Source organism: Micropterus dolomieu, linkage group LG02 (assembly GCF_021292245.1).
Source record: "Micropterus dolomieu isolate WLL.071019.BEF.003 ecotype Adirondacks linkage group LG02, ASM2129224v1, whole genome shotgun sequence".
Taxonomy (NCBI): Eukaryota; Metazoa; Chordata; class Actinopteri; order Centrarchiformes; family Centrarchidae; genus Micropterus; species Micropterus dolomieu.
In genome coordinates, this window is record NC_060151.1 from 31060796 (window position 1) to 31074402 (window position 13607).

Below are 13607 nucleotides of genomic sequence, written 5' to 3' on the forward strand. Positions count from 1 at the left end.
TATGCCTTTGGTTTCTTGCCATTTTAAATTTATACTATTGCGTTTGTTAGGTTTGTTTTTAAGTACGCAACATTAGAATTTTAAAATATACCTTATTTTGTAATTTTTCTACTATTTGAAATACACATAATGTAAATAATTCTCATGTAGGATTATTATAACATTTTATTCTCCTGTGCCCCTCAAACTGCCGTCCTGCTCAGCCTGATTTAGAGCTAAGGACATTTTGGCTTCTTCTGCTAAAGCAGTGTTTATGTTCAGTGAATTGCCTTTGTGTTCCTTCAGACCTCAGTGAATGGATCAATAAGAGAGGGCGAACTGTCACAGATCCACTAAGGAAGGAGCCTAAAGTCCCTTGAGTGGTTTCAGCTCACTGGCAGTCATACCATTACAGTCCTGCTATGTGTATAAACTCTATTGAAAGTGACAGCGTTTTCAAAATTAGGCTGAATTTAGAGTAGTGTTTTACAAGAATCTGTATTGATCGATATAAACTACATATCCATTTGATTAAATGGTGCAAAACATGTGGGGTTTTTTTTGTGTGTGTGTGTGGGGGGGGTGTTTAGCATGTGTAGGGTTTACACAGTCAAATTAGTAAGAATAAATAAACACATTAGACTTTCTACTGTAGTTAGTGTTACATGTTTCTCATTGCATTTTGATTTACTCATTTTCCCTCCATTTATCTTGTGTTACTGTACTGTATTGTATTTTCTTCTGTCCTTTTTTCACCCATCACTGTTTTAATGGTACATACGTCGGATTCCTGTTTTCAGTTTATCTATGTTAAATGTATCGGTCCCTAATAAAACAAACCATAAATAAATAAAATAAAAACACTGTTCTACGTTGTGAAACGTCGCTATTTGGTTAGGTTTAGGCACCAAAACCACTTTGTTAGGTTTAGGAAAAGATCATGGTTTGGGTTAAAAATATCTACCGAAGTTATGTTTCTTATGTAACCGCACTAAAAAGAGTGAATGGTGACTGTTTTGTTTCACACAGGAACCACACTCCTGTTTCCTAAATAAAAGTCCAGTTTCCAACACACCCGTCCATCCCTATTTACTCTATACATGGACTTTTTTGTTATCCTTACTTGGCCTATTTTTAGCAATGAACAATGGCACAAAAAGGGGACGATGTACGTTGGTACCAGATGCCGAAGATGCCCACCCCCAAGTTCCCTAAATCTTGAGAAAATAAGGTCTGACGGGGTTAAAAAGCCAGATGTTACTTACATCCCCAGTTGAGGGCGATCGCAGCGGCGATGATGGCGATCCCTCCTAAGATGGAGACGACGGACAGAATCATGGCATTGCGGCCCAAACGGCGAGCCCCGTCGATGTTGCCTTGCTGCAGACTGTTTCGGGACTGAACAGAGTACAAACGGTGAAGAAATTTTGACACACATATCTCACTGTAAATTTGTCAACACAACTCTATAAGCTTGTAGTGTGGCGGGGCTGTTTTTCTGCTAGCTTACACCTGAATAGAGATTCCTATTTGGTATATTATAACTTTGATAATACTACAGATTCATTCACTGAAAATGTTTCCTCATGATGCGGACATTAAAAATCCAGGCATCATTATGTTTCTTAGAAAACCGTTTAGCTATTGCAAATTAGTAGAGTAAAAACACCATTCTTAGGCAACAAACTTTTAGTTATTCATGCTCTGATTAGCATTTGTTGCGTTTTCTCTCTCAATTTTTCGTACCATCACGGAGAAGGTGAGGGCTACGATGTTGATGGGCCACAGTGGGCAGAAGCAGGACAGGATGGCCAGGATCAGGTAGTCCCTCGGTTTGGACCCGTCCACAGTGGCCTCAGTGATTGCGCTGGGCTGGCGGGTGAGCGAGGGCCTCGGTGAGCCCGCCGCTAAAGAGCCAGACCGGCTGCCCAAACCAGGCCGACCGTTAGCATGACTGCCTGGTTTAGCATATAGCTTGGGCGACACAGAGGACACTGTGGGAGATGAGTCGACCCTCACAGGGCCTACGCCGTTACCTGGAGGAGAAGAAGTTAGTAGAGAGAACTAAAAAAAAAGGACTGAAAAATTAAATTTGTATGTGCAAAAAAAAAAAAAAAATGTGTAACTTGAGCAACTCACTTATGGAATCTTTTTTAAACTATCTTTGTATATTTGTGATGTGGAAGAAAAGTACAATATGTCCCTCTGAGATGTAGTGGTGTAGTAGAATGGTAAAAAGTAGCAGAAATGAAAATAATCAAGTAAATTACAAGTTTTCTTAAAGATAGTACTTGAGTACAAAACTGTCTTACAATCCTGCGCTTACTTTCTGTTCTTTTGTTGAAATTTATTGCCTCTTTTGTTGTTTGTTTGCCTGCCTGTAATTACTCACACACCAAAATTCGATTTCAATTTCATTTTTAACAAAAGGTTTTTCAGTTCTCTCAGTCGGCCTATCAACACTGTTAGAAGAGAGTGAAATAAAGAAGGAAATCTAATCACAGTAGGAAGAATAAAATCAATAAGCAACAGTGGATTCATTCAAATAGAGAAAGGAAATATGGTAAAACCCTGAACATCTAGACGGTCATGCACAGGTGCAGGACAGATGTTATATTTACTGTTCTCCATGTCACTGATCACTGTCAGGTGGTCCAGGTCTTTGCCCGCCTCTGTGTGTTTGGCATCAGGAGCGTGTGTCGTCTGGGGCGGAGCTTGTTGCTCTGCGCTGACCGGCTGAGAAGTCACGGCGGCTTGGCCGACTTCTCCGTCCTGCTGCGTGTTGATTGGCTGTTGTGGCTGGTGGGACTCTTCCATGCTACTGGACGGCTGGGCGGCGCTGGGACTGGTGGCCATCAGACGGTGAAGACAAAGTAAAGTGTTTGAAGAAAAGCTGAAGGCTGGGCGCTGTCTGAAAAGGTTTACAGAGAGGGAGTCAGAGATTTAACAACTTCATATTTATCAATGGATTGTTTTGATCATCGATTAAAGATGTGGTATTCTGCTTTTTGGCTTTTCCCCTCTCCTTTATTGAGTTATATCCCTTTTTTGTGCATGTAACAGGTTTGCAAAGTGAAAAACCCCAAAGTCCAGCCCAAAGGGAGTTCCCATCCACAGAAAACTCTGCTCTGAACTGCCTGAAAACAGTTCGTTTGTCGTCCAGCCGCTTCCCTTTCATCCCTGTGACGTCACAGGGATGAAAGCTAAACGCGCCTCATATAACGCTCGCCAAGCGGCGACTCCGACACGCCCTCAGAAACAGCGAGCTGCAGCACACAGCTCTCCTCTCCCTTCCAAACACTAGCTACCCTCCAGGTAGTCAGTGGACATAAAGTTGTTCCTGTGATGTAGAGACAGAGCTCAGTTAAAACTTTATGGATACAGATTAATAACTCACCGCTCTGAAACTCTCGCTCCAGTCCGTGTTGCCGAGCCGGTCGGCAACACGTACGGCTGAACCCGAGCCGTTTACCGGCTTCTCGCTGACCCGCCCTTCTCTGCTTCTGATTGGCTAGTAGTCCTTAACTAGGAACTGAGCATGTGCAACTCCCAACAAAGATCATTTAGAGACGATATGTATCACTCCATAGCTAAAACGAAGCCTTCAACACAGGCTGAAAAGAGGAGCTGCAGCAATGTGCAGTATGACAAAAATATTAAACCATGTAAACCTGCTCTGGTACAAACTCTAAATAAGATGAGGAACCTGAAAGTGAGCAGAATACCACCTCTTTAAATGTTGAAGGCAAAACACCAGAGAAGATGGTGGTCTAAATATTTAAAAAGTCAACAGTGAAGAAGCAGTGTGGTGGAAAAAGTGTTCATATCCTTTGTAAAAATACTAATACCACAATGTGAAAATACTCCATCACAGGTAAAAGTGCTGCATTCCAAAACTTACTTAAGTAAAACTCACTTAAGTAAAACTATGTAAGTACTATCAGCTCAATATAAATAAATGTGGAAAATACAAGTACGTATGCTGCAATAAAATGGTCCCTGTCAGTGTTTTATTATTATTATGTGATTTTAGGTGTTATTTCCTGTTCTCTGCCTGTCTGTGTGTTTTCTTGTTCTCTGTATCTGATCATGTTTTTCCTCGTGTCTTCTTTTCATTCATTCTGTATTTCCTGATTTACTTTGTTACCTACTGTACCTCTCACTTCATTTCCTTTCACCTGTTCCTCGTTATCTCCACCTCTCCTGTGTATGTATTCAGAATTGTTGATCCTGATTGTAAAGTATAGTCGGTACAAGTACCTTGAGTTTCTACTTAAGCGCATGTCCTCCATTACATCTCACTGCTGCCATTAAGTAATAATAATAAATGGACGTTAGAAGACAATGTTAAAATAATCAGAATTGGGTTTTGAACAAAACACAGATGAGCAGTTTGAACTTTGATTTTAACACTGAAAAAATGCCTCCATGTGAGCAGGAAGTAGGGACGGCACTGATCCGATATTGATATTGGTCCGATTCTAAACCAAATAGCTGGATCGATAATCGGTGACATAAGGCTGATCTATGGGCCGATCCATTCACTTCAGTTATATCATACTACACATGAGTCAACAGTGTGTTGCTAGACTGGAACATTTTGCTAAGAGAACTAAAATATCGACTCTTTTGTGAGCTATAAGAAGAAGCAAGGGGGATAAAATGCACAATGCAAGTTCTTTGAAAGAAGCTAAAGCTGACAGATGCAGAGCTGAAGTAATAACTTATTTCGCTGCTTGATGTTTGCCTGTATTAGAGTCGTGGTCTCGAGCAGAAGAGGTTCCACAGAGAGAGGTTTAGTGGCTATAAATCTGGAGTTAATCTTAGCAATCGGTAACGTGCTCTTGCATCGGTTGCTGTCTAACTTCGTGGGTTAGCTCGCTCCACCCAAGTTTGAGCAACATTACGCTGCAGCTGGTGGAGAGCTGGAAACGTTACCTCTATGGCATAGGTGAAGAGAAGAGCTAAGGAGATAAAAGGAGCTGCGAGCCAGACGGTGAATTACTCCAAATCTTACACGTGATGAATGACTCCCAGTCTCTTCTTCACAGTGAGGAACACAGCTGATTTATCTTACACTGGTGTCGGATCGTACTCTGTATCGGCCTGCACCCAAAGCCCAGGAGTCGGTATCGGAGATGAAAAAGTGGCATCAAGCCTGCTAGAGAAAACGCCATAAACTCTGAAAGCAATAAAATCTTCATTCATTAGAACAGAAACAAGCGACCTTTCGGATATTACTTCGATTTGATTACTTTTTGTTACAGAGCATGTGTGATGCAGGTTTTTGTGTTTACGTTGTCTCAGGTCAATGATTTCTTTGGTTTTGATAATGGTAGTATTTCATTTTTTATTTTTTTTTATGGTTGGCTGTTTTCTTGTTCGTTCTTTTGTTGTATAATTTTTTTTTTAAAGAAAGGAAGGTTGGTGCGCTTTAATATGTGTTCATTGGGTTGAACATCTACAAAAATGTTTTTCTCTACTCAGTCACTGCAGCGTTAATAAAGGCTCGAGTCAAGAGAGATTTGAGAGAGAATATTAAAACTGCTGCACTTCAATGAGCGAACATTATTAAAACTTGTTCCCCGCCGTCAAACCAAAGTGAAGCTGCACGCAAAAACCAAAGGTGGAAGTCTCAGAACTTCACACAATGTTTCAGAAGACGGAAGTGCAATTTTGACTCATAAGTGCATAAATTAAGCTTCAGCAGCTCCTCCGGACCTTATGATCGTATTACATAATCTTCTTTTATTGATGGAGTTGTCCAGTTTTCATGGAATTTCCACTTATCTGAGGACTTCTCGTCAACTGTTCAGCATTCAGATACTTTCGGTACAACTTTTAACATCGTTTGTTACAAATAAAAGCTGCAGAACAGCTACTAAATAAACTGTCCAGCCAATACGGAAGATAAGTCTAAAAGATGCTCAGAAATAAACTTGAACAGCTAATCCCACGATAAACTCCTGCTGTTAAAGAAGATCGTGTGAAAAGATTGTTCCGTCGGAAATGAAGATGTTTTCTCAGGTTTTGATGCTAATTAGTTTGATAATCACCATATGTTACACGATTACCATCTTGGTTTTCCAAAAGAGCAACAACAGAAACGTTTGTTACCTCGTGCGCAGCTTATTTATAACAGATCCATCTGCGTGGGTTTAAGGTTGCTGATTTATTCCAATGACTCAACAGCTTCTTGCTGCCAGCTGCTGAGGTTTCTGGTCTTCTGTGTAGGTGGACTTTAACTGAGGATTTGTTTAAAGTCCCACTGGTCACCGATTATTAGACTCACAGATCAATGAACGCCTCTTTAAACCAGAAGAACCATAAAACAATATAACCAACAATATTAACAGTCCTGTAACCGGCCTATACACAGAACGGAACGAGCATCACATAGAGCCCTGAGAACCTGATATGGCGAGGGCTGAAAAGAGGACCGGCAGCTTGTGAGAAGTGCCGGTACGCAAGAAAAAGTGCCGATTAAAATGTAGGAGTGCCGAGACTGCGTACTGGTGAGTACCGCCCACTTCAAGCACTGGCTTTAACAATGAAACTGAGAAGAGATCTGAAGTTGTCAGACATTACACTGTTTATGAACACGGGCAAGAGCTTTTCAATAAGTAACCTTGTTCGGACTGCACCCATCTTCAAACTCTGCCTTCATTTCGATCTCAACTACGACTGCATCTTAGGTGGTTGGACACAAGGTGAAAAGAAATCCAGCCACGCCGTCGCAGCCGGTATTAAATGAGGAAGTTCTTCTGACTGCAAGAAGAAAACTCCCGCACCTTGACAGAGCCGCAGGCCGTGTGGAAAATAATTAATAGGTTTGGATTTAAGTGGATCTCTGACTGTTTTCATGAAGATGTTAGAAAATCTTTCAAAGAAGTCATCTCTCCACCACATTAATTAGAAAGGCAGTTACAGAATTATTAAGACATTACGGGTAAGGAAACATGACTGCTCAGATCTTGAGACCTGTAAAGTAAAGCTTAACCCTAAAATAGATATTTTGAATCGTTTAAAGAATTATAAAACATTTATTGTAGTATTTTTTACTAATGTTTTACTTTGTTTAACAATTTAAATGCAGACTTAATTAAATCCTTGTGGTTTACTTTTCTATACACACCAGTATAACTCCTGTTAATATTTGAATGCACCAATAAATGCGTTATGATAAACCAGCCGCCTCCACGCTGCTGCTCTTTTTATATCTTCTCCTATTGATCTTTTTATATCCCATCGCTCTTGTATCTCTTGGACATAAATGTTATTGTGATATGCTGCTTGATCAAATGCTGTTCCTCCTCTCAGCGGCGTGGATGTTACGTTCGCCAGCGATCACTCAGGCAGAGACTCATTGATCTGCGCGACGGCCTGCAGGACGAACAGCTTCTTAAAGAGCAGATTTGGGAGGAAGCTGTGTGTGTTTTGCAGCACCTACACACTGAATATTGTAATGGCCTGCCAGGACTCTACTGATGACTTGTGTTTCCCCCCGAGGACCCAGCGCTGCGGCGCTGCTTTGCTGTAATAGCTGACCAAAGCAGTCTTTTCTTGCCGAGCTACACTTTATGTGACTGTGTGTGTTCTGTTACAGCAGCCTGAGGGGCTTTGGAGCTGCAGTGTAATTTAAAACATGTTACAAGATACTGTTCTTCAAAGGACCTCTGCAGAAAGCCTTCATCTTTCAGAGAACAGACAGCCTGGAAACACCAGGGGTCGACAGCTCATGCATTCACACTTAAATAAAAGTTTGGCTGTATTTTTACAGTGTGGTGTTCGTACTTTTACTGCAGTATAGAGGATCTGAATTCCACTGCTGCTTTCTGCAGAGTGAAAGTTAGGGGAAGCTTGCTGAAGTGACATTCAGTGCTGAAGAAGAGGTGAAAGGTCAGAAAAGGTTAATGAAACGCTGAAGGATCATTTAAAGGGGGGGTAGGGGTCTAAACAGCCGACTCTCACAGCAATTAACCTGCTGTTGCTGTCATTCTTTTCTCGCTAAGTGGCAGGATTAGCGTCGGCCGCATCGAGCTGCGTCGGACACTTACGAGGCGGGGGGGGGGGGGGAATTAGCAGAAAGACGCGACCATTAAAGCATTAAAGCCATCAGTGTGTTGTTTTTAGCAGCAGCATAATGACTCATGCTTCCCTAATGTTTATTTCATGACCATCAGTTAGCTGATGCATCCACTTGATATAGATCTGTTATTAAATACGGGATAATGGCAGCTCAGTGTCATTCCCCTCCGTTTTATTTGCTCAACAGATTCAGGGGTGTCAGTCTGTATAACCTGAAGACCTTAGGGGGGTTTAGATGGAGGGCTTTACTGGAATAAATAACTAACGCGTCCATATTTATGTACATATTTCGCCAGTTTTAGGAATAAATAACATTTGGGATGCAGAATATTTCACAATATTAGCTTTCAGGGGTTTAATTAAAATACTTACAAGCTCTGTTCATTGAATCCTAGAAGTAACTTGTAAGACATTTTCAAGTTAGTTTAACTCGAGGTCGTCTTTGTTTTAACTCACAAATTAAAGTTCATAAACTTGATATATCTACAGTGTTTTAGTTGTCTTTACTTTTAGTTAGTTGATCTTTTTATGTCTTGTTTCTATTTCATACTTTGAGTTAAAACAAATTTTCACTGCAAGAAAACTTCCCTTAACTAGTCTGAGATACATTTCTGCATTATTCTAACTCACAGTTTCAAGTTTCAACAATTTAACTACATTTATACTACTTACCATTTCAAGTCAAGAGGATTTATAAAGCATATTTCAAATCTGTTTCAGTTTACATGTATAAGGCCGTTGTCAGGTCCCTCCTCCTCCGGCGGGACTAGTCTTCTCTCGTTTGTATTGTGTTGTTTTGTTGGAATTTGAATACATGACTCATCTGCAGCGCATAATTAGTAGGGATGAGCGACGACACGATCTGTATTTGTTCAACAAATTAAATTACGATGTGGGCAGGACTAACTGGAAGTTAGTGATTTAATTTAAGAAAAGGTGGCTGTAGAACTATTACAGAACTTCTGAAAACTCAGGCAGTCGAGTTCGAAAACCAAAACGTGTCAGAGCTCTTTGAGTAAAAAAGAAGAAGTGGACATGTAATGATCTACAGACTTTTCTAGAGAATAAGACCGACTGCTGCACCAGAACAGACATCAGAAACCTCTTTTCATCTCTCTCAACCCAGTGCTGAATTACTAACCGGGCAAAGGCCCCGGGGCCACAGCTGCAGGCCTGAGGAGGTCCTCAACAGCCAGAGGGCAAAACATACTGCAGAGGCTGACGCTGAGCACATGTAAAGTCATAGTTAATCTACGGGGCTACAACAGTTTCACAGTTTCAATAAAAACAGAGGCATTAAAAACTATTTCCCTTTATTTTGATATTTTTTACATTCTGATGTGTTTTTCAACAACAATCTTCTGAGGGGACAATGAGAGCGTGATTAACATATAATCTGCATACTAACGAGAGAACGTCCCTCTTCCTAAACCAGCCGTCCTCTCGTCCGCTCTGAAGCCATCTGATTGGCTGGGGTGTGTGACAGGGTTTTCCTCGTTAAGTAATCACTAAAAACAAAAGTGCTTTTTCTGCCTTTCCATGTTTTAATAGAGTTTTCTATCACCAGCAGGTGTAAAACGGCGTTGCAGTGTCAGGGGTTTGTGAACGCCTCCTGTACAGAGACGACAAGCTGAAATGTACGGAAGTTTAAATTAAATTTAAACAGACATCTGTAGAAAGTGTTATTAGTTCATTACAAACATTTTAAATGCTTCATTAACTGGAGGGGAACTAAATAAATAATATTTTGGCAGCAGAATATTCAGTTTATGCTTAATCAGGTCATGTGACTTGCTTCAGTAACAACAAATATCACTGCGACGCCACAGAAAGATGAACATTTAAAATCCAGCATCTCACATCAGCGACAAGAGGAGCCTGAACTGTACGTGACAACAGGAGCTGATGTTACATCAGATCTGATTTTAAACAACTTGCTGATTAACTTTGTAATTGAACACATTAGCTTTTCTGCAACACGTCCTCATAACTAGAGGACAAAACAGGTTACCGACACATATGAGCGTTTCCTGTGATGCAAGTCACATGACATGACGCGGTTAACGTTGTGAAACAGCCACAGTTTGGTTGGGTTTAGGAAAACATCCTGGTTTGGGTTAAAGTAAGTACACGACTTTACTCGTGATGTAAGTCAGTTATATTATTTAACTTTAATAGGCTAATTTTATCCGTCCATCTACCCTGTCCCCCGACCGGCAGCGGTTCTCAAACTTTTCCTGTCACGCCCCACTTTAGAAGACGAAAAAACGTTTGAGCCCCCCGACTCCAGCAAAACTAGATTTAACAATTTAACAACCTTTTTTTATGTCACCACATGAATCACATTCATGCAACCTTAGGTCGGCTCAACATCCACGCACCCCCCCGTAGTGGTACCATGTCCTCCCAGGGGGCCCCACCCCCCAGTTTGAGAACCACTGCCTTACACAGGCTCTCTTTATTACTGCGTCACCTGACTTCCTGCTTTGCTCCTGTCATACGCCCACTAGAGGTCGCAGCCTAGCAGTAAGCGTGAATTTGTAATAAGCTGCTTAAACAAACAACCGATATAGTTGGTCCGTGTCATAAATCTACGCACCGGGCGAAGCCCTTTAGTGCCATTGTTCAGTGCTAAAAGTACTGCTATAAATAACGGAAACGTCCGAGTAAGGGTGTGGTTAGGGTGGAGCGGAGGAGTCAATACCTTTTAGTGATGATACTTAACTTAAGTAAGTCACATAAGTAACGTAGTTCTTTTAACCCAAACCTTGACAGGGTTGTGACATTTTATAATGTTTCATAGCGTTAACCGCTAGTTTTATTTTGAAAGTCTAACCAGACGTTGCATATTTCAACCCGTTCCCAGAACCCCGAATTTAAACCACGAGACCGGGGTTAGTGTCCCATGTGAAACAAAAAGTCAACATTAAATATTTTTATTGAAGTTAGGCCAGTTACGTAAACTGCACAAGTTCTGCAAGTGACGTAAGTTATCTTGTGTTAACCATAGACTGTATATAAGAGGATATTGTCACCCGTTGGTTTGTTGACTGCCGTTTTGAAGCCTCGAGTTTGGCCAATAGGGCGCCGCCATGTTGATTTTTTACAACTAGGAAGTGCCCGGAAGTAACCATATTTGGACGAGACGGTGGTTAACTGTCATTTTAAGAGGGCCGAAATTTTTGTCTTAAAACTAAATGTTCTCACCAGAAAAAGTGAGCAACCGACTCCTGATAAGCTTTTTCAGCGGCGCTGGTTAAATTTACACAGAGCAGCTGATACGAGTCGCCTCTATCCTGATTGACAGGTCGCCATGGTAGCGACTTGTCAATCAGCTTGTAGCCCCGCCCTAAAGCCTCCCCTGCTTCCTGGTCTCTGTTCCTCTAAACGGGACCATAATTTAATAAATGAACATCATGCTGTGTTGAAGAAGACTTGAAACTAGCGACTGAGACCAGAAACTCATCAGGAAAGTGTTTACTGAGGGAATAAATCAGCTGACAAGTAGAAACATTTTCTTTCTAATGGAGCCGGACTTCTTTTTGCAACCAGAAGAGTCGCCCCCTGCTGGCCGTTCAATACAATGCAGGTTTACTGGACTTCCTTATTGGATTCACGTCTCAGACCGGAAGCTTCCTGCTGACGTACGTAGTTATTATAACCCAAAGCATGATATTTTCCTAACCTTAACCAAGTAGTTTTGTTGTTTAAACTTAACCAAACTGCAACATTTCACGACTTTAATAACGTGCCCTTTCAAAACGCTAGCGTTTTATTTTGAATATGACGCCCTGGGATGAGAACGGGTTGGTTTTTCTGGTGAGGACGCTGCTTTTATGTTGTATTTAACGTCGAACAGGGAACCTTTATTTAGTTTTTAATAAATTACGCTTTAACATTGTAATTGTAATTTTCTTCAATCATATATTTATTAGAAGTCTTAAAATACGACGCTTATAAAAAGTGTTATCGCGATGGTTCCACCTCCGTCTCACTTTGAGTCAGGAAAGACCCTGAAACGGTTAAATTACTTCACCGTGACGCATCCTGCAAACAGCGGTCTTATAAAAGTATTGAAAACATGCTGCGTCTTTACTTCACTCGCCTCCGAAGATCAAGATCTTGACGAGTCGAGGCCGTGGAAACAGTACCGCTCGTGTCCACAGGGGCCGCCAGAATCAACACCAAATCGTCGCTTCACATTAGATTTAAAATAAAACGCATGTTGAGTTTAACAACTAACTCTGATGGATAGTTCAGTTGTGTGCCGTCGTCATGCAGCAGCATGTTGGTGCAGCTCAGGTCCATCACTTTAATCACAAAGATATTTTCTAAACATCATCACCATCGCTGTGTGCTGGTGGAGGACGAAGAGGACGTCGTCTGAAAAGGATCGTCTCAGGGTTTGTCGTTTGAACCTGAAGTTTCAAAAAGGAGCAGCTGCAGATTTTAAATCCGACCTCTGTGTGTTTTCCTACCTAAAGTAAAGACCTTCATCCTGCTGCCACTTCAGCTTCATCACACACACTTTGAATACTGAGCAGGTTTTTGGAGGCAGCCATGTTGCTGTAGCTTCACACACACTTCCTTAGTCTAAACACTCTGTCACCACATTTCATCCCCTCACTGAAAGTCTATTCATGTTAAAAACAAGTCAAGCAAACGTCGCAAAAATATTTCCGCAATTTTAACCCCTGATTTTTCTCTTTATGTAAGGATGAGGATTTTAATATAGAGTCAAACTTATCAGCCACATTAATCCTTCACTATTTAAATCTTTTATAAAAGAAGAAATACAGTTTATTTGCTGGCTAAAGCTTCTTTTCTCCTGAACATCTTTGCAAATTGAATATTTATGTTTTCGTCCGCTGCATCGTTCTTTCTGATTATTATTTCATGTGCTCCCTCGTTCCCCCCCAGAGGAAGGAGGACATGGCATGAAGGTTAACAGCAGGAGCAGTATTTCTAACTCAGCGGCTTCTCGCAGGGTTTTCTAGAAAATGAAGCAGTTACACAACAAATATGATCCGGGAATATTAATTATTCCAGAAAAACATCAGAATGATAAATGATATTTTGTGTGACAGAGCTTTAAAGCTGGGATGTGATGCCATGACAGCAGCATGACTCCAACCATATTTAATTAATCCATAAAGATGCGCACACACACAGTGCAGCATCAAAGGCAGACAAAAGGAAAAATCCAGATGGAAGTGAGATGCAGGCTGAGCTGAAGGAAGCCGACACACCCACCGGGTTACTGTAGTAGCAGCAGCAGCAGCACATGCTTTAAAAACACCCAACATGTGAAATTAAAAGGTTTTCTCACCACAGCGTCCGGCGGCGGAGCTCTTACCTGGTCCTAGTCTACTGGGAGCTGCAGGCTGATGTTCATCGTGTCTCTACAGGGAACGCAGGAGGTACAATCCACTGATGAGACGGAGCACGAGTACTGAAAAAAATAAAATGATAAATCAGATGCAGGATTCAGACTGGAACACCGTCAGATCTTAAAAACAATGGTGAAATAGTTCTTCAGC

The 13607-nt window shown here is 41.3% G+C and overlaps 1 protein-coding gene across 1 annotated transcript in view; it reads right to left on the reverse strand.

Annotated features, from left to right (window-relative positions):
- LOC123967434 (trafficking regulator of GLUT4 1) overlaps window positions 1-13607 on the reverse strand; it is a 344338-nt gene extending 330731 nt beyond the window's left edge. The window contains exons 1-4 of the mRNA XM_046043529.1: window positions 13424-13607; window positions 2623-2890; window positions 1726-2043; window positions 1245-1377 (exon numbers count right to left, since the gene is read on the reverse strand). Coding sequence (XP_045899485.1) covers window positions 1245-1377; window positions 1726-2043; window positions 2623-2835 — 664 coding nt within the window. The 5' untranslated portion in view covers window positions 2836-2890; window positions 13424-13607. The remainder of the gene's footprint in view (window positions 1-1244; window positions 1378-1725; window positions 2044-2622; window positions 2891-13423) is intronic.